At 38.3% G+C, this 19,362-nt stretch overlaps 1 protein-coding gene across 20 annotated transcripts in view; it reads right to left on the reverse strand.

The window, feature by feature from the left end:
• SYNE1 (spectrin repeat containing nuclear envelope protein 1) overlaps positions 1–19,362 on the reverse strand; it is a 289,695-nt gene that overhangs the window by 141,788 nt on the left and 128,545 nt on the right. For all 20 annotated transcript variants that reach the window (XM_063151313.1, XM_063151312.1, XM_063151296.1 and 17 more), the window contains 13 exons: positions 19,082–19,285; positions 17,916–18,123; positions 17,109–17,221; positions 16,235–16,440; positions 15,043–15,198; positions 13,566–13,857; positions 12,676–12,848; positions 10,945–11,254; positions 9,014–9,178; positions 7,256–7,612; positions 3,883–4,019; positions 2,743–2,920; positions 217–399 (listed from right to left, as the gene is read on the reverse strand). In XM_063151313.1, coding sequence (XP_063007383.1) covers positions 217–399; positions 2,743–2,920; positions 3,883–4,019; positions 7,256–7,612; positions 9,014–9,178; positions 10,945–11,254; positions 12,676–12,848; positions 13,566–13,857; positions 15,043–15,198; positions 16,235–16,440; positions 17,109–17,221; positions 17,916–18,123; positions 19,082–19,285 — 2,682 coding nt within the window. The remainder of the gene's footprint in view (positions 1–216; positions 400–2,742; positions 2,921–3,882; positions 4,020–7,255; positions 7,613–9,013; positions 9,179–10,944; positions 11,255–12,675; positions 12,849–13,565; positions 13,858–15,042; positions 15,199–16,234; positions 16,441–17,108; positions 17,222–17,915; positions 18,124–19,081; positions 19,286–19,362) is intronic.

The raw sequence follows: 19,362 nt of genomic DNA on the forward strand, positions 1-19,362 counted from the left end.
TAAAACACCAAATTAAAGTGAATCAGGTCATAAAGATAGCAGAAGTAAACAAAAGCAAAATGCAAGCACAAGAATAAGACTTCTTGAAAGCATCTATTTCTTAATTCTGTTACATAGTAAACACTCACAGATATACACATCTAAACTGTGCTGTTTCAAGTAGAAGCAAAGAGGAAATTTAGATCCAGTCTTTCCTCACTGTGACTGGTTCCATACCTCCAATGCAGATTTCTTCTGGTGGAGTGTGGTGATAAAATTTTTCCAATCTTCTTTAGCAGCAGCAGATTTGTCCAGGATAACTTTAGCCTTTTCCTTTGGTAAAACAGAGCACAGTAGCTCTCCTTTGGATGCCAGCAGGTTTAGCTTTTGTTGCCCATTCTCACTTTCTGATAAGAATTCCTAAAAATAGTAACGAAAAAAGTTAACTGGTGAACTTTGAGTCCCAATAAAGTCAAGCTGCTAGAAAATTGATCAGTGATGAGAGTTTACTCTTTCTGCTTGCTAATGTCCTGATGTATTTTCAGTAAATTCATTTCGATACTGTTTGTATTGACGGGAGTTAGAGATAACAGCTACTTGATCCAGAAATCAAAGTGTCTGAATACACATATTAAGACTCCAGGATTACCTGTATTTTCCATACTTCATGAGACAATTACTACTGATTTAGTTGGGTAATATATTCCCTCAAATACCACTAGTACAGAAAGTGATAAAAGTTTCATTTCAGGGAACTGTTATGTCGAGGCGGTCATGACCCAAAGCAGAGACTACAAGCAGTCTCAGTTGGAAACTCTTTATTATTGAACATGGCTGACTTTTATACACTTTCTAATTGTTTATGCTTCTTCTACCTTAACTATTGGCTACAATAAGTTAACATAATACTATTGGTGAAACGTTATAGTGACTTCAACTAACTTTCAAAAAATACTTCATCTAGCTTTAAAGTTCTCTTATCTTTCTTCTCTCGATCTCCTTAGTTACAGCTTTAGAGAGAGCTCCTTATTAGCTTCTTCTTACTTCTCAGCTTCCTCTCACTCCTTTAGCTAACAAGCTTGCTGCTAGCCCCTTCCACAGTTATCCTAACAGAGATAACACAGGGACACCCTCAGAGGCACACACTGGACCAAACCCCTGCCCATGGGCAAGCTCCAGCTGTGCTGGACTTGCCATGAGCATGTGGTGGTGTGGGCTGATGCTCAGAACCTGACCTATGTCCAATCTGTGAGATTTATGCCTCTGTATCCATAATTTACCTTCCTTGTTTAGAAATATTAGTCTTCACAAAAATCTTGCACAGTGCTAGTGTGCAATAAGTGCGTGGAAAAATGCAGGTACAAGAATTATACAGAAATTTAGGGAAACAGATTGTAAAATTCCAATTTATTGGAATAATCTCTTTGTTACTTATTAAAAAACTTTGTCAGCATTTAGACTCAAAGAAATTTAGTAGTCTTATATAGAAATATTTTAAACTGTTATTATCATGATTATGTAAGACACATAATCATTAGGTTACACCCATGCTCAGGAGTAACAGGCTTGATACCAAAATTATTAGGTCAGGTTCTGATTCTGTGTTATATGAGAGGTCTTAGTGGAGAATGCAAAGGGTCTGTTAACTTTGAGATACTTGGACTATAAATTCTGGCTGTATTAAAATGAAACATATTGGTGACTCAATGATGTAAAATGTGCTAACAGAACATTAACTTTCAAGAAAAACAAAATATCAGGTTTATCAGGTTAGCAAGACATCTTTAGAAGTCCTAAAGCAGTCCAAAAAAAGTTTATTTCACGTAAGGCAGCTTTCAGAGATAAGGAGAACAAGGTATGGTCCTATATTATGAGGGGGCTGTAGTGATTTAAAAAAAGAAGCCCACTGTTGAAAAAAAAAAAAAAAAACAGCCTTGCTAAAACATTTCTATTTAATGTAAAAAATTACCAGGACTTTTCACCCTTCTGAAGATATTCTCAACATGGTGGAGTCAAATATCTGATATATCAAGACAGCATTATATGGACTCTTTAAGCAAAGGAAAGTGAATATAGCAAAATGAGGAAGAGGTGATTTGGCTTTTGGTGTTTTCTGAGAAACAGTTATGAATTTCTTCTGTTATACTATCTAACCAAAGGTATAACAGCCTCATTAAATAATTCTCATTTTGTTAGTTTCAGTTAAAATGATAGCTATGTTCTATTAATAAAATAACTTTCATTCATTTTATTTATTAAAATATACTTTCAACTGTCATTCCTTTCCACAGAACTGTTTGGGCTTATTTTACGTTTATGTAGCAAATATTCTTTTTAAATGCCTGCTCCCACTGCTTATAATTTAACTCTGCTCTTGGACCATAAGGGCTCCACTTTCATACATGATGAAAAGTATTCACTTAATTGTGAAATAACTCCAGGTACTAAGACTCCATTCTGGTATCATTCTGATTTACAGTACTCTCCCACCTAAAACACATTTTTCTCAAATTATAAAAAAGAAACAAGGAAAGGAAAACTATTTACGAGACATAACTACTTACAAACTGACAAACTGTAGCCCAGTAATTAAACTAAACAGAATAGAAAAAAAAAAGTGTTTATTTCTCTGCAATGAGTCACCTTTAGTGTTAACAATAGCAACATTAGCAAAAGCAGTAATTAATCAAAGAAATAAATCAGAGCTGTACATGAAATTGATTTGGTCTCCCTTAGACTAGTATTTTACTGCTATAAAGTTACCTGTATTTTCTGCAGACTTGCTGAAGCTTCACTGATGTTTTGAGGCACGTCAAAGCATTTGGCAGTGGTGACTCTTGCATTGACCAGCCACTGCTGAAAGTCCCTGAAAGCCGTCCGAAATCTCTGCTGCAAGATCTGCTCTTTGCTCTGACATCCTTTTGAGGCTTGCAGGCAGAGGCTGGGTTTATCACATCAGGGAAGAAGAAAAAAGCGAGGGAGGGAGGGAGGGAGAGAGAGAGGAAGGGCAGGACTCCGTTAGGTGACAATGCTATTATTTTGTTCTCTGAAACACAATGGTAAGGGTAGGTTAACCTGGATTCCTCCTACCAAATTTATGCACTTAATCGAGGCCCCAGGAAATCCATTAGAAGCTTTCAGTTCTCAAAAGTGAAGCGTGTAAATTGGGACATAGCTGTCACAGATATGACAGGTACAAGTGTTTCCACAGAGTGACTCAGTGCACCTAAGCATCAATGTATTCTGCAAGCCTCTTTCTCTCACTAGGGAGAGGGCGCAGGACTACAGTGAATAAAATTCTAACTTCTGTGGCTTTGTTAAGTCCACAAGGTTATAAAGGATCAATCTGAGCAATCGCATCCTCCTGCAGCTACAGAAGCCAGAAGCTGAAATCTCCTACAAGAAACAACAGACTCTTCTGTCTGAAATGCAGGTGTCATACTCCAAAGTAAATCAGAGTGACTTGAGAGAAAGCAAGCGAGCAAATGCTACCTTCCCTAGCTAGTTCCTGCTTCAAGAAACCAACTAAACAAAGAAGAACAGTATGAAGAACAAAATCAAGAAAAATATCGGAACTAGCTGGTATAGTTCATTTTCTTTCAGGCAAATAAGACATATTACTGCCTCATTTTTTACAAGGACTCCTGTAATACATCAGGTATAGATGTACATTTAGTTTCAGCTGAATTTAGTGGCATAGCTTGGCTTCAAGAAAAAAAAAATTCAAAAAAATCAAATTACTGCTTTGAATAACTTTTGTTGACACCAAAATCAAAATAATGATTCTAACTATTGCATATGTCTGTCTCTAGTTCTAAAATTCTAATTAATGGTTCCCTTAAAGACAGCTCATCATCCCCCCCCACACACACGAGATAAATTCTAAACAAGATGAATGCATACCTGTTATACTCCTTAATCAACCCTGAAACTTTTGAAGAATGAGTACTTAAATCCCTGGAAAATCTACAAAGATCATTCAACTGAGTTTTGATCTCATCTGTCATTTGTTCAGACTTTACCAGAGCATCCAATGTTTCCTATTAAAATAAATGAAAATATTGGTGAGTAAACATAAAAAAGTCACAACTTTTTAATCAAATTTTATCAGAATTAAAATTAATTAATTTAAGATCTATATGTTTAATCTCAAGAATATTTTAGCTATCAAGTCTACAGTACCTTGTTTGAAATTATGAGCTTCTAGAGACCAAATTTCTGGATGCCGCAACTTCCTTAGCTCAAAATATTCTTGAAGCCCATTTTAAGATATAAATTTCATTCTAATAAAGCAACAGTATTATCAATTAGCTCTACACACATAAAAGTACATACATTTGGAGAATAGCAAGTGATATGTGTTCATATAAATCTAATTATCTTGTTGACTTGAGTTTAACAGGTTCAATTAAAATTTTTTAAGCTGTATCCAGAAAGTTAATTTATGCACAAAGCTTTTTAACAGATTTGATTCAATGCTTTTCACACATGACTTCACATTTTATAAGTACAGCTGCTCACAACCATGTCAGAGTAACTGGGTTACTGCCTGTCATTGATGCACTGGAACGGTTTGTGCCTTGGAGACAGTTAAGCCAACAAAACAAAAAAAGAGATTTTGTTGGCTTGGCTTGCGTCACAAGGAGAGGTGTGATAAGTACTCCAACAAAAACAGTGCTTGATGATGTCCACAGCATCTCCACTGCAGAATCCTGCCAGCTACTCCAGCATAATGAGCAGTGCAGGCTTGGCTCCTCGCCTCACTAGGAACTAAATTCTTCAGACATTCCTCTCAGGCTAACAGCAGAGGTTCTGCAGTGCAGGCAGACCAGAGCATTTGGCACGTACAGAATAGTTTGGCTAAAGTGCCAGTCTGGAAGAAACTTACAATATAAACTTGAGAAACAGATCATATGAAGGTGAAGATAGATTTGAACAGGGACCTGGAAGTGGGAGATAAAGATGCCCCCAAAACACATTTCTAAAAATGCGCACGCACACACACACACACACACACACACATATATACACACATACATATTCAGAAGAAAAAACAAAGAGGATTATTACAAATATACATTGTAATGAGTTCTGCACAAAATTGAATGTCCAGGAAAACTACAGATGATATTTTGCTGCAGCAGATTTTCAGGAGTCCCTTGATTTACATTATTCATTATGGACTATCTTCTTTGAGCTACTCATACACGATAAATCTCTTCAATCATGATGAAGAGATACTTGAAATAGTCACTTGTTTCAGTGCCATATAAAGTAGCATTTGAACTAAGTAATTATGTAAGAACAATAATGCTTAGAAAAATACACTAAATACTTTTTGCTTACTTTACTTACAGTTAAGCTACTGAAACCATTCTTTTGGAAAGCATTAAAAATCACACCACAATGGGCATTACCTAAACACAGGATGTCACAAAGTGCCAAGGGCAGGAATCATCATAATGAACTGCTAACCACCCCTTTTTTATGAAAAGAAAGCATTTCTTTATTATGACTAACACAAGGTTAGAACCGCCTGTTTTCAGCACAATTGTTCAGTTTCAAATAACCTACCTCAATACCTACTAAGAGGTTAGTCTGACTACATACAGCCTTAGGCACAGCCTACTAACAAACAGGAGCAATAATTTGCAGAATAGGGTAAATTTAACTATGGCATTTTTCCATACAGTGATATCACTGTTGCAGCCAGTTGGATTTAATATTGAATCTGACAATTACAAAAATAATTTGCTGAATTTCAAGCACAAAATCTGTTGCTCTAATGCTGCACATACCTAAGGGAACAGAGCTTCAGTGTAACAGAGTAGCAGAATGATCTTGCTAATTCTACGAATTAGGAAATGCATTTTTAATTTGTGGCCTTGGCTAACATGGCAACAGAATCACTGTGAGACAATAGAAATGAAAACTGCAGTGCTATTTTATATTCACAATAGGGCCTTTCCCTGGGGTCCAACAATGAGAAGATTACTGTCACATTTCTCCTAACTATAAATAAAAATTGCATAGTGGGGCTATGCATAGTTACCTCATGAGATGCTTCTGCATCTTCCTCCTTAGCCAAACTTTACAACAATCTAATCTGAGTGTTCTTATACAGAGCTACAGTACATACATATTATATATACTACTAATAAAAACAATAGCCTTTCAATTTAATACTTCTCCATTTATGAAATAAAAAAATGCCTGGTGTCTTACAATCCCATGGCTTTGTTTTCTTTTTAAAAACACATATATATGGAACATTTTGCATATTTGTACAATTATTTGCTTCATCTTAATGCCCTCTTTGTTACTCCTACAGACACATAATGGCACTCAAGCAAGCAGGTTTCATAAATCCATGCAAGGAATTCTGTGAAAGAAGAAGACACAGAAATAACTTGGCACAGACCCTGCAGCAGGAGATCAATAATTTCAGTTCAAAGAAAAGGGCTGTGTTCTGGGGTTTTTTTGAACACGACTTCAGTCAAGGGGTCAGAAAGTAGGCAATACACCCCTCTCCCCCTCTACTGAAACTGCTTTACTATGACAGAGAAATACTCTGTATCTTTCATCAACATCTGTGATTCATTGTGGTTGAGATACAAACATGTACCTTGATTGTGGCAAATATGTGTATATATTTACATGGAGGAGCTGTGATATATAAATGGGAATCTTTTGCTAGGAGACAACCAGGAACAGAAACAACCTCTATTTCTCTCAATTCTACTGCATTCCAAAGCAAAGCAATTAGGAATTAGAGCCATTTCCTGATTAACTTCTTTAAATATTGGGCAAGATCTCAACGGGCATAATGTAGAGGATATTTCAAGAAAAGGAAAGTATAAGCCAAATACATTCCTGACAAATTTTAATGGCACCACGTTCTTACTTGGCTTTTAGGAAAATCTTCACATTTCCTCCATCAAATGCTACTCTGGCTCGAACCAGTGAGCAACTTGGAAGCGCAGCCCAGAGCCGCTGTGCCAGCTCCTTGGCTTCCCCCCAGGGGCGAGCCCTGGGTTTAACACCCTAAGTCCAGGCAGCGTTTGCTAAGCCTGCTACAGCAGGGGCCAAGGGGAGGGACGTGTTCTGCCAGCACCGCTCGCTGTGATCACGGTAACACAAAGAGTTTGGAAAGTCGGGCTTTCACAGAAATGCCTTCCGCAAGTTCTGATTTACGATGCGCTGGATAGTCCCGCTTGGCGGAAGTTTCCCGCCCGCGGTGACCGCACGTGTACATGGAAAAGAGACATGTCCTTACTTTCTCCTTGCGCCAGCTCTCCACCACCTCGGCGTCCGTGCTGCGGCTGTCGGCGGGGGCCAGCCCCTGCGCCCAGGCGGCCAGCTGCCCTGCGAGCCGCCGCACAGCCTCCTCCAGCCGCCCGGCCTGCGCCGCGAACTCCCGCTCCGACAGGGCCATCTGGCTGAGCACGTCCCGCAGGCCGGCCTGGCTGCGCCGGGCGCTCTCCTCCCACTGCCGCCAGTCCGCCTGCAGCGCCTGCATCTCGGCCGCCAGCAGCTGGCACCCGCCCGCCGTCGTGCCGCGCCGGGCCGCCGGAGCCAGCGCCTCCACACGGCTCAGCCGGCCCGCGCCGCTCTGCCGGGACTCCACCAGCTCCTGCGGGGCGACATTGCCATGGTAACCCGCGGGCCGCCACACCGCCACCGCCGCGGGGCCTGCCCGGGGGCGCCGCCCGGCCCGGCCCGGCCCGGCCCCAGCGCCCCGCACCGCTCCGAGCCGCGGCCCCTGACGGCAGCGGTCTGGGAACCGCGGGAGTAAAACCCAGCCAACAGCGGCCCTTGCGGGGATTCAACATCAGTTCTGAAACTGTCTTCAGCTTTGGAGAGGAAGACAGGAAGAGAGAGACGTAAAATACTATTAGATGTATTTTTAGATACAAAAAATACTATTTAGATTGAGATGTGGAACATGATGGCTTTGTTGTGATCTCTTGCGTAAGAAATGCCGGTGTGTAGCTGCACGCAGCAGTCTCAGAAACAGAACTGCAGTTTTCAGCCTGCTTGTGACCTGTGATGTACCAGAATTGGTTGAACATGTTTTTGGGGTTTTTTTTCTGAGTGTATGGTTTTGGTTTTGTTTTCAGAGCTAAATTCTTTCTATGGCATCCTTATTTAATCTCACACATCTCAATCTTGGGATCTTTCAGCTTAAGAAACTGGAGAATATATGAAAACCACCCCAAACACTACATTAATGTTATATCTTCTCTTGTTCATTTTATGAACTAGATGCTGCTAACCCCTCCCTTTCCCGTTTTACAGATCAGGAGTTTGAGCACAAAGAAGACTGAAAATTACCCCAGAATGTACAAAAATCTGTCATTAGATCTTGGGGATCCCGAATCTTCATCTAGCATTTAAGTTCACTGTCCCACTCTCTCATGTTTAGGAGCAGAGTAAAATGTTGCTAGCGTGATTATCTGAATGTAAACACCAGGCATGGGCAAAACATGTAGCCTGCTTTAGTGTTGTATTCAGAAATATGCAAATTTCTTAAGCACTCAGATGGCTAAGAATAGGTTCCAGGCTAAGGAGAGTATACACAGGGAGGCAACTCACATATTTCTAACATGTGCCCCCCTCAAACGAGGGGGACAGTCCTTGTGCTGCTTTACACATCTCCATTTCATGCAAAGCACGAAAGGTTGTCTCTGATTTAGACAATTCTGCTCATGGAGAAAGCGTATTTAGGGATGAGGAAAGAGAAGTATTCATTAATCAGCTAAGCCACATTCTTCTGTGATGCCACTGGGCTTCCGCTCTTGCAAATTGTTTCCATGTGTGCTGTGGTTAACTTAGGTCTGATTATACTTTTACTCCATCTGTTAATATAAGAAGGGAGTCGAAAACAAAGCACAGCTTGGAAAGCTTGCTTTCAGCTCACTGAAATGTAATCACCATTTCAAAGGAAAAAAAGCAAGATCCCACAACTGTTTGACTGGGTTTTTTTTAAAGCATAGGGTCTGAATTGCAGAAGAAATCATGAACGCTCACTTACATTGATTTTGGCCAGCTTTTTCTGTATAGTTGGTGTATCTCCAGATGCATCTGACCAGCGGTGAAGCTCTTCCTTTGCAGAATGAAGCCAGTCTGTGAATTCATGCACAGCATCCAGATAAAGCAAATGATCCTTCACGATATCTTCCACTTTCCTCATTTTCTCCTGTCAATCAGATGAAAAAAAAAAACAACCAAAAAATAAAGAAAGACCATTACATTAAAGTACTTACATCCTATGCTGGCTTTGAGCATGCAGTGCTGGTTTGAATCCATAGCATGCATTTGAATACTGAACAGGTTATAGCTTGTGGCATCAGAACAGAGACTGAGAAACACTGGGAAAGGTTTGGTTTGAGTTGGTCTGGAGAAGGATTTTCTACTGGAGCAGAAGCCTTCTGAAAATGGATGCAAAAATATACTTTTAAAGAGTCTAATGTATGGTTTAGTAGATATCAATGCTGCAGCTGTGTCACTCTGGCATGCTTTTCCCAGTACACCACAGAGGGTCTTGTACATCACCCATGAGCCCTTCCAGGGTGCAGCATCGCTGCCAGAAACATAGCTCTTACTTAGAAGCACCAAGTCTCCAGAAATGCTAAGCAGAGTCATGGAGACATCCCACAAACAAAAACTTTGGCTGTCTAAAAGCGCAGAATGATCTTTTGGTGCTGAGTCCTACTTGGACCATCCCATCAGCCACCTACCCTGCAGTCCTGGAGGATGCTTCCCCTGACACAATTGCCTGAAGCAGCTGCTTCCTGACTCCATGTTAGCTTTTTAATGTAAGCTTAGAGTGGGGTCAGTTTATCTTACTGTGACACAGTGAAAGAGTACAGTGGTTGGGGTTTGCCTTTGGTCTGACTGATTAAACTATATTATTCTGAGATAGCACTAGTGAATGTTTATCAAAACTAACCAAAAGTGAAATGAGCTAATCAAATAGATTTTTATCCCTGTGTAGATACTGTAATCTAGATTGAAGTTTCTTGGAGCCAGTTTCAAATAAACCACCTCCGAATTAAAGTCAGTTATTTTAAAGTTTGAGTAACTCAACATTCAACAAATGCTATTAAAAAATAAGTTAGATTAATAAGACCTGCTGTTCCCTCTGAAAATAACCATCAGAAATAATCCCTCAGAATGTGTCACTGTCTACTAGACAATGGATACTAGCTAAACAAAGAAGACCTAAAGCAAATCCTCAAAGTTTTTATAGCTCAATGCATTTTATGCAGCAACAGCGTAAGAAAATGCCCATGTGCACCTGACTCTAACCAAAACAGCCTCCTAGGGAACAAAAAAACTCCTAGGAAAGAAAACAATGCATCCCTGTGTACATTGCTCACACCAAAATGTAGCACCACTACAAGGAGAGCGTGGAGGCAAGGTATTTCACTCTCATGATCTGGTTGGCAGAAGGTCTCAGTGAGCTCACATATCTTTCCTTAGAATACCTGCATAGCATGTGCAGTGCTTAGTGGCTTGAAACACCACAAAATATGGGCATAAATATTTCTGACAATAGGATTTATCTTTATGACAGTATGTTTCCTGCTCAGGGAGGCATTTAATTCTTCCCTTTCTAGGTAAAGAAAAAAAAATGCTTGGAATGAATGAAAAGAATTAGATGACAATAAATGTGTCAGAATATCAGAAATAATGTTGTATTCTACTGTTGAAACTAGGAACAAAATATATGGCCTTCACTTTTCCAAAATTATAACCGCAGCAATTTCAACTCTCATTACCATTTTTGCATTCCACTAAATTTTAGTAAACTATATTCAATGTTTTTATTAGACTCAACTATACCAGAGGCAAGATTATTCACAGTCAATCCTTTAGTTACTAAAAAATTCAAAAATCAAAGTTTTATATATACAAATGTCTAAACATTTTACTTAATTGAAATGGAGATACTTATCTTACCTTGGCTACAGTTGTGATATCATTAAACTGTGTTTTCAGTTCTTCTTGAGCTGCATCTCCAAAGGAAGCATCCCCTGTTTTTTCAGATAGTTCCACAGCTTTCTCAATGAGTTGCTGTAAATCACCTGAGTGATCATCTATCTCGGAAACAATAGCCTGGAAATGGTCCAGCTGAGCAAACTTCTCCTTCAGACCAATCTGTGGTTCTAAAGGCTGTTCCACTTTGTGATCCAAATTCTCTAGCCACTGCTCCAGCTGGTTTTTCCTTTCCAGATAGTCATTCCACTGGCTAATGACAGAATCTAGGCAACTTATATTAAAAGAAACAAAGTGCAGATGAGAAATTTTAAAGTTTGGGAAAAAAAAAAAAAAAGAGGCTGCTTATACCTTAATTGTTACACTGTCTGTAGCCATATACAATAGGTTTAGAAGATACCTTTTTTCTCCATCTTGCTTTTGTTTCCTACATCAACTTGCATCCAAGTTATTTAAGAATTCCTGTGGCTTTTGGGCCCCTTTGTACAACCAACATTGCTGCTTCCACATTACAGGTTACATGAGCAATCTATCTGCCTCAGACTAATGAAAAGCACATTTCAGTGTCTGTTCAGCAAGATAAAATATGGAACATTACTGGAGGTTTTTATGATCAGAGTAATAAAGTATGCAGCAGCCTATGAAATTACTGTCAATTAAGAGATATTCTGGCAAGTTTTGAAAGAACAAACCCATTATCTATAGACTCATTTACAATTTAGAAGACATAGTCCCTTCTGTTACATATTGCTTTACCTAGTAGATCACCATACCTCTCTGGGATTCATGTTGAGGAATGTAATTCTCATTTCATGGGACTTACAGATAGACAAGGGTGTATAAGATTTTCCCTCAAAATGCCATGGTCTAACCTAATGTAAAAAATATTTTATGATAAAAATTGGGTGAAATTTGAGTGGCATTGTTAAGACAGCCCACTATAATTTTCTACATACTATTACAATTGCAATTTTGGTGCAGCTAAGAAAGTGGCACCACTTTCAGGTCTTTTATTTTAAGAAAAAATGTAGACAAACTGGTGATAGTCTTCAATCTCTGGAACAGCAAAACATGTGTGACAGAGGCCAGAAAGTATTACCACAGAGAAATTGAGAAACATAAGTCTGTCTAGAACAGAGATGATGGAGGCCTTCAGATGTATAAAGTTATCTCACACAGCCAATAAGAAAAACTTTCCATTTGCACACAGGTCAAGATGAGATAAAATCAGCTTAATATGCAAGAAAGATTATTTGAAGTTGATATTACGATTTTTTTTTTAAATCAAAGAAACATAATGAAAAACAGAATTGAGAAACCTTTCCTGGGTTGCGTATGGAAAAGGTTGATAAATATCTGTCACATGTTCTTGCTCTTGCCAAATTACATGCTCAAAAACTCAGAAAGTTCTTTCTAGATTTTTCTCTGTATGAATTGGTGTGACTTTCATTAATTTTTAAATCAATTTGATGTACCATCTCATGTGAAATTTGATTCATCTGATAGGGTCAACTCATCTTTTTTTTTTTTTTTATAGAAAGGAGTATTTCTTCCAGGCAATTTTGGTTCTCTGTGATAATGCAAATTTCCTCTCACATACCAGTAGTCAATGAATGTACTTCCACATGCTGTAAGGCATCATCCTCTGTAAGCACTGATGGCAGGGTCTGACCAGTGTTTTCCAGGGATTCTTACCTCTGCCAGTTCACTGAGGTACTGATGATGTCATTCCATACACCCTTCAGTGTCTGAAGCTCAGTTTGTATCACTTTCTGTCCTTCCTCATTGCTGCTTTTCAGTGCTTGCTCTCCTTTGCCAATGGCCATGTTCAGCTTAACCTCACCGTCACCTTTGAGTAAGAGGATCTCCTGTGAGGCAAAACAGGTCAAAATATCAAATGTAACATGATGAGAAATGAGAGCTGTTATTCTTTCAACAGTGAACACCATCTTCTCTAAGCTCATCCACCCTTAACAGTCATATCCAGTAGGAATTCCTAGGCACCTTTTCTTCTAAGAGCCTGTACCTTGTCATGTGCAAGTGATCCACTAGTTTTTCCCACATTTGTACAGATTTTTTCACTGTATTGGTCAACCTAAAATACTGCTCACATTGTAGCAGATACTGAGTAGATGAAGCACTGCACAGTAATAGCTAGAAGAAACCTCAGGAAAGCCCATGGCAGATCTCTTAATGATATCTCTCTCTCTCTAATCTCTCCTATTCTCTGTTTATCTAACCTTTTCCTCAAGACCTCCTGTGATAGACACACCACAGCCATGACAGAGAGACTGTCAATTATTCCAATGCCTCTCCTCTACTAGAAAGCTTTCTGGACCTACCTGCATATACATTTTCATAGTTCATTATTTCTTCTGAAATGTAATACCTGACATCTGTTTCCATTAAACTTCATCCTGTTCTTCTACTTCCCATCCCCATTTTTCAAGATAACCTTGAATTCTAAGCCTCTTCTTCATAACCATTGAAAGAATAAATTATAAAAATACACCTTTCCCACTGAAGTGGCCCACACCCAATATTAATCTTGATGTGTAATATCTATTTTATCTATCCTCCTTTACCTGAATTTGTGTCAAGCGTCTTTCCAGGGTGGCTTTGCTTCCAAGAGTGCTCTGTGATGATGCCAGTTTATCTTGAACCTCTTTCACCCATGACCACATACTCTGCAATGCCTCTTCAAAAGTGAGATGCTCTTGGAGTGCAAGCTGGCATGTCCTCAGCTTATCTTTGACACTTTTGACCATGTTTTGATAACTGGTGAGATGCTGAGAAGCCAGACGTACTTCTCTTCCTGCACCATGGCCTTCTTCATTTAAAGTCTGCGCCATTTGGGAGAGCTGATCAAAAGAGTCCCTGAAAGAAAATATCGAGACTGAAAGTTTCAGAAAACATGAAGTATTTTAGCCATTGCCAGAGGTTATGAAGGCTGCTGACATAACACCTACTCCACCAGGGATAAGAGTTCAGAGTTAACTGAAAAAATTACTTAGGAGAGGCTGAAAGAATATAAGCAACATGTACTGATTAATATCTTTTCTTGTGTGCCGTGCCATTTCTTGCAGAATTTTGGTGCTTAGAATGATCACAAACATTTAAATTAAAAGATACCTTAGTTTTCTTTTCAGCAGTCAAACTTTCCATTTCTATATGAACCCAAACCCTTTTGTACCTGCCAAAGCTTCCAAGAAGTTTGTAATCTTGGACAGGTAGGAAAGCATGATGGAAAGGTCATTTGTCCAGGAGTAGACAATGACTCAGATTCAGTACAAGAGTCAGTACAAGGAATTAAAACTGGGTTTATACAGCTTCAGTTAATCTCAATCTTCTTGATCACCCTTCCTGATACCTGATGACTAGAGGGAATTTACATCAAACCAAAATGTCGTGCAGCAGTCTCAAGGCCATATGGAGTGAATGGATGTTTCCTTTAAAAAGGCTGTGAGACTTGGAAAACTGACTACTGTATTTGTTCTACCTTCATCAACCCAATAATGAAAAGAGAATTTGAAAAACCCTGTCTACTCAAAATGGCAATTACTTCATCATTTACTGGATAAGTCTGAATTTTAGAGAGATTTCACAGCTAATGTGAATGCTTTTTGAGCTCTTTTATAGGGCAAGCTGTATGGGGAAGTGCAGGGAAGGGGATTCTGCTAAGCTGGTTGGATCTGAATGTTACAGGACAGAAAGAAAATTTTAAAATAGACATAGTGATAAATGTAATTTTCACTATTGCTTTTGAAAGTAGTATTTTTATCTTTTACTTTTAAAAATTACACTCTTCAGTTTCCATTTATTAATGGAGTATGATAAACTTTTATTAATTTATCAAGAGCAAATATTGGATTTTGTTGAAATTCATTAGAATTCGACATATCTTGATTCAGCCTCTTTTCACAGAGTATTTTCCAACACATTCCTCTATAGTGTATTCCTCTAAAGCGTATTTAAAAATACACTTTACCCCAACAGTTTAATTTCACTTCTGCCCTAGGAAAGGAAAAATTGAGAGTATTAGAAAATGTATTTTCAATGTACCTTGAGTTCAGCAACTCTTCCAGGAACTTTTCCACTTTTTGCACCTCCTTTTTCTTCTCAGAAACAAGCTGTTTGTTCTCCCCTAATGCTTCTGTGCTTATTCTTTCTTCCATGTCATGCATCCACAGAGCAAGCTTCTTGTACTGATCTTCAAAGCTACAGCGCAGATAAATACTCTTTTAAAAAATACTTCTCAAGTGGAGTAAAGTTGAAAGAAATTAGTATCCACAAGACTGGGTATCAATTTCAGGCTTCGAGAATAAGAGTTGTACACAAAACATAATTCCACGGTGACTACTAGTCTAAAAATATTCAGCAACTCTCTAAAAATGTTCAGCAAAATCATGGGAACTCCAGGCAGACCAGAAGCCTCCAAAATTTAAAGTGACAGGACTTTTATTTATGACTAGATTCAATAAAAGCAGACTAAAAAAAAACTTTTTTCAAATTCTCATAATGATTTAGTCTTAAAACAAACAGTAGGTAACAGTGGGTTTCTTGACAAAATTTATGTGTAGAACATCTGAAGTGTGTTTTCAATTTTACCTTACAGAAGAGAACTGGAATCTTGACTGCACAGAACTCAGCAAAACAAGTTCTGGCCCTAAGTTTGAAACCTTTTTTCTTACATGCAGGCACACCCTCTCTCCTGCCGTTTTACCCATTACTGCCACACTAACTTTGCTTTCAATTAGCAACAGTTTTGAATCTGTTTAGATCTGAAAATATTTTAAATCTCAAAATTCAAGCCCTAAGCAGTAATTGAAGGGTGTTTTCTTCTTGGCTCCTTCAGAAATATGTCCATTTGGAATGGAACAGAACAGACACATGTAAAATGCATACTATCTACAAATCCCAGGGCAGAAATGAACTTCATCACACACTTTCTGTCCAGAAAATGTCATTTAAATTACTGGAATCCCAACTGCTGATTTGGAGTTTCATAGGAAACACAGAACTTGTGCATATATGATCCTGGCCTTTCATCATTTAACTTAATTTATGCCCTTGGAACAAGACCTGTTGATTTTGTTTTTTATTTTTTTAATCAGAAACTCCAATTTCTCTTAAATACTTCCAAAGAAAAAAGCAATCAGGACTAGAGCAACTGGAAATAATTTGGGTTTTTGCCCTGCACTTTGGAAGCCAGACCATTTCATGCAGTCTATTTGTGACTACTGGTGTTACTCACTTTCCCAGGTGTGAGGCACAAGCTTCCAGGGCCTTCTTGTCATTCAGGCACTGGTTGAGAAATTCCTGGAAGTTCTGCTTAGACTTTGCTATTTGCTCCTGAATATGGCTCACAACTGGTTTGGGTAAACAACCATATAAACTTTCTCCTTCCTTGCAGGCAGCATCTAATTTTTTCCGTCCTTCACTAATAGAATCCAGCACACCCTGTGCAATGAAAGAATATAGTTTAAACACATAAGATTTGATAATTAAAGATAAGCAATATTTCTGTGAAAAGTGGTCAGATTTCTCCAAGAAGATGACGGCCATGTTTAGCTATGGAAAAGTTTCTAAGCAGATCAAATAAAATTTTATTAAGTGGTACTGCAATTCACAGCACTCAGTTTTTTCATTTGATCCCAAGGTGGTCGTGGCTTTCTCTGAAGTTTAATAATCTCTTGAAGATGTTACACACTTCAGGAATTAGGGCTGCTTACAATAGGTATCTGCTGCTTATGTTCTGTCTCATCAAAAGTATACACACACAATCTTTGACATATCAGTATTAATCTGAAATGTTGAATAAGTAAAAGTGTTATAAAAATAGGAAAAGGAAAGGAAGAGAAAGAAAGAAAAAAGGAAAAACTATAAATAATCAGAAACAAGAACATTTAGTTTATAGTAACACATAAACTTCCCAGAAATTAAATTCTCATCTCTCAGAACAGGGACCACAGTTTTCACTGTATTCCCTCTACAGTACATACTGCTGCCTCACACACTTTTTAAAAACAATGACTGTGCTAGCATCTAAAAATTATTTTAGAGATATTATTGGTTCCTATACTAAATTTCTAATTACTGGTTGTTTTGTTATAATTTTTTCACTATACCTGCAAGTCATGTAGTTTTGCCTCTATGGCTTTGCTGTCCCCAGACCTGTCAGATGATTCTTTTACTGCAGCCTTCACACCAGAAAACCATTCCTGGAATTCTTGCATAGAGTCTTATATAATAAAAAAGTATAGAGAAGAGAATAGTTTTTAAGATACAGCATTATCCAGAATATTATATAGCTATTTTAAACAACTCTTTTATCCTTCAGAAACAGTGTATAAAAGCCAACAGAACAAGTCTAATTGTCTTCAACAATTGGAAGGATTAATTTCATAAGGAACTAGATGTTTCCATTGTAAACATCCACATTTTTACAGTCTTACTAGGCAGCCCTTGACAGTCCAATTCAGTTTATGACACATCCCAGTTTCATGCTAGATAAAATCGAAATCAGTATCAATAAATAAGATTAAAAGTTGTTTACTTTTCTCCACTGACTATCCAGGGAGCCCAGGAAAGACTTGAGATTGGTGCTTTTACATTATAAATACCTCCTTTTTTTATATACCCCTCCTTACTGCAAATAAACAAAGTGTATCTATGTGATTGTGGTGAATCCGAATAGTGAGGAAAGGTGCATTTTCATGCATGTTACATGGTTAAGAGTTGAATTCTGTTTATGTAAAATGCTTTGTTTCATAGCAGTTATCCAATGAACATTTGGTAACAGGACTTTTTGAGAGGCTCCATACAAAAATAAAGTTGTAATTGCAAGTGAAGTCACTGGAAACTCTGGCAGGCTCCAGAATGACTCACGGCTGCGGGATAACAGCTCACTCATATGAACCAGCCTGAGGACTCACAGAGGAAATGTTTTTCCAAGGACTCCTGCATCCTGGCCTGTGTTCTGGAACACAGCAGATTCACAGCTTCATACTTCTTTATTAACAAAGAGACAGTGCCACCAAGAGCTTCCAGCTCTACCGAATGGTATTTGCGACAGAGGCTGTTGAGGGTCTCCCGGGTTGAGTCAATGCTGCTTTGCTGAAGCTGAAGGTCCTTTTGCGTTTCCTGAAAACGAAGTTACAACATAATTATGATATTTATAAAGAAACAAAAGAACTGGCTTTTTCTTAAGCATTCCTACTCCTGCCATATGTTCCTTCCTCCTGTGGTCTATAAGTCATCCCAAACACAATGAAGGGAAGAGGCACTGGGTCGTGTTTCCTGAATTTTCCAAGTGAGATGAATCCTTGAAACTAAGGAGCCATTGTATAAACGTGAAAAGTGATGTTTCTCATGATTTATTACTCTCTTATAAATAAACATATTTCAAGGCATATCGAATAGAAATAGACATTTTCAGCAAAGTCTGAAGGTACATGTGGGATGCAATATGACACTGGTATTTGGCAGGACTTCTGAATGAGAAGGACTTTACACAAAACTTGAGAGAAACATTTTCTGAAAATTAAATGTGCATTGGCTAGTATATCAATATTAACTGTGCTCACAGTTAAATACCTCCATGTGGTTTGTCATGTCATGATGTGCATAACTGTATCCAGCCAAGAGACCACTTGGATGTAGAAAAAAGAATTGCTATATCTGATGACTGACGAGGATTTCTGAAGTAGAAGTTTGTGTTAAAACTGAATTTGGACCAGTGTCTTTTACTGTGATGTGCTATGAATTTCATAACTTATTGAAAGGGAGTCAATGCACTTGAAAACATGCTGGAGTAATGACCAAGGAATTCAATGTAACAAAACCAGTTCTTGCCACAAGACTTTATTATTCATTAAAATTTTCTAGAAGTTTTGTAAAATGCTAAAAAATCAGAACTTTTGTTCATTGGTGCAACTTCCTAAAAATAATCACTGTATTATTTCCTAATATTCTAGCATCTGTGCAGGAGATATGCATTTTTTATCAAAGGAAAATTAAGTATAAAGCTCAGAAAAAAAATCCCGAAAGATTACTAGGAAAATGCATAAGGAATAGTATATTGATTTTCTTCTGCACTGACCTTTAGTTTATTTAGAGCTTCAGGATCCAGGTTACGTGCACAGCTTAACAGTGTCTCTTCCACTTGAGTTAGCCAGTCTGTCATCTGACCAATCAGCTTCTGTAACTGCATCTTCTGAGTACTGAAATCTTTCAGCGTCTCTTTTGCTGTCTCTGACATTTCCTTGGCATGGTCCAACTTCTGCCTCAGATCTGACTCTATAAACTAAAACCAAAATGTTATGTATTAAGGCATTTAGCAATAAAAATGTGTATTACAGCAAATGCTTATTGAAAAAATGG

The sequence above is a fragment of the Melospiza melodia genome, chromosome 3 (genome assembly GCF_035770615.1).
Source record: "Melospiza melodia melodia isolate bMelMel2 chromosome 3, bMelMel2.pri, whole genome shotgun sequence".
NCBI classification, from domain to species: domain Eukaryota; kingdom Metazoa; phylum Chordata; class Aves; order Passeriformes; family Passerellidae; genus Melospiza; species Melospiza melodia.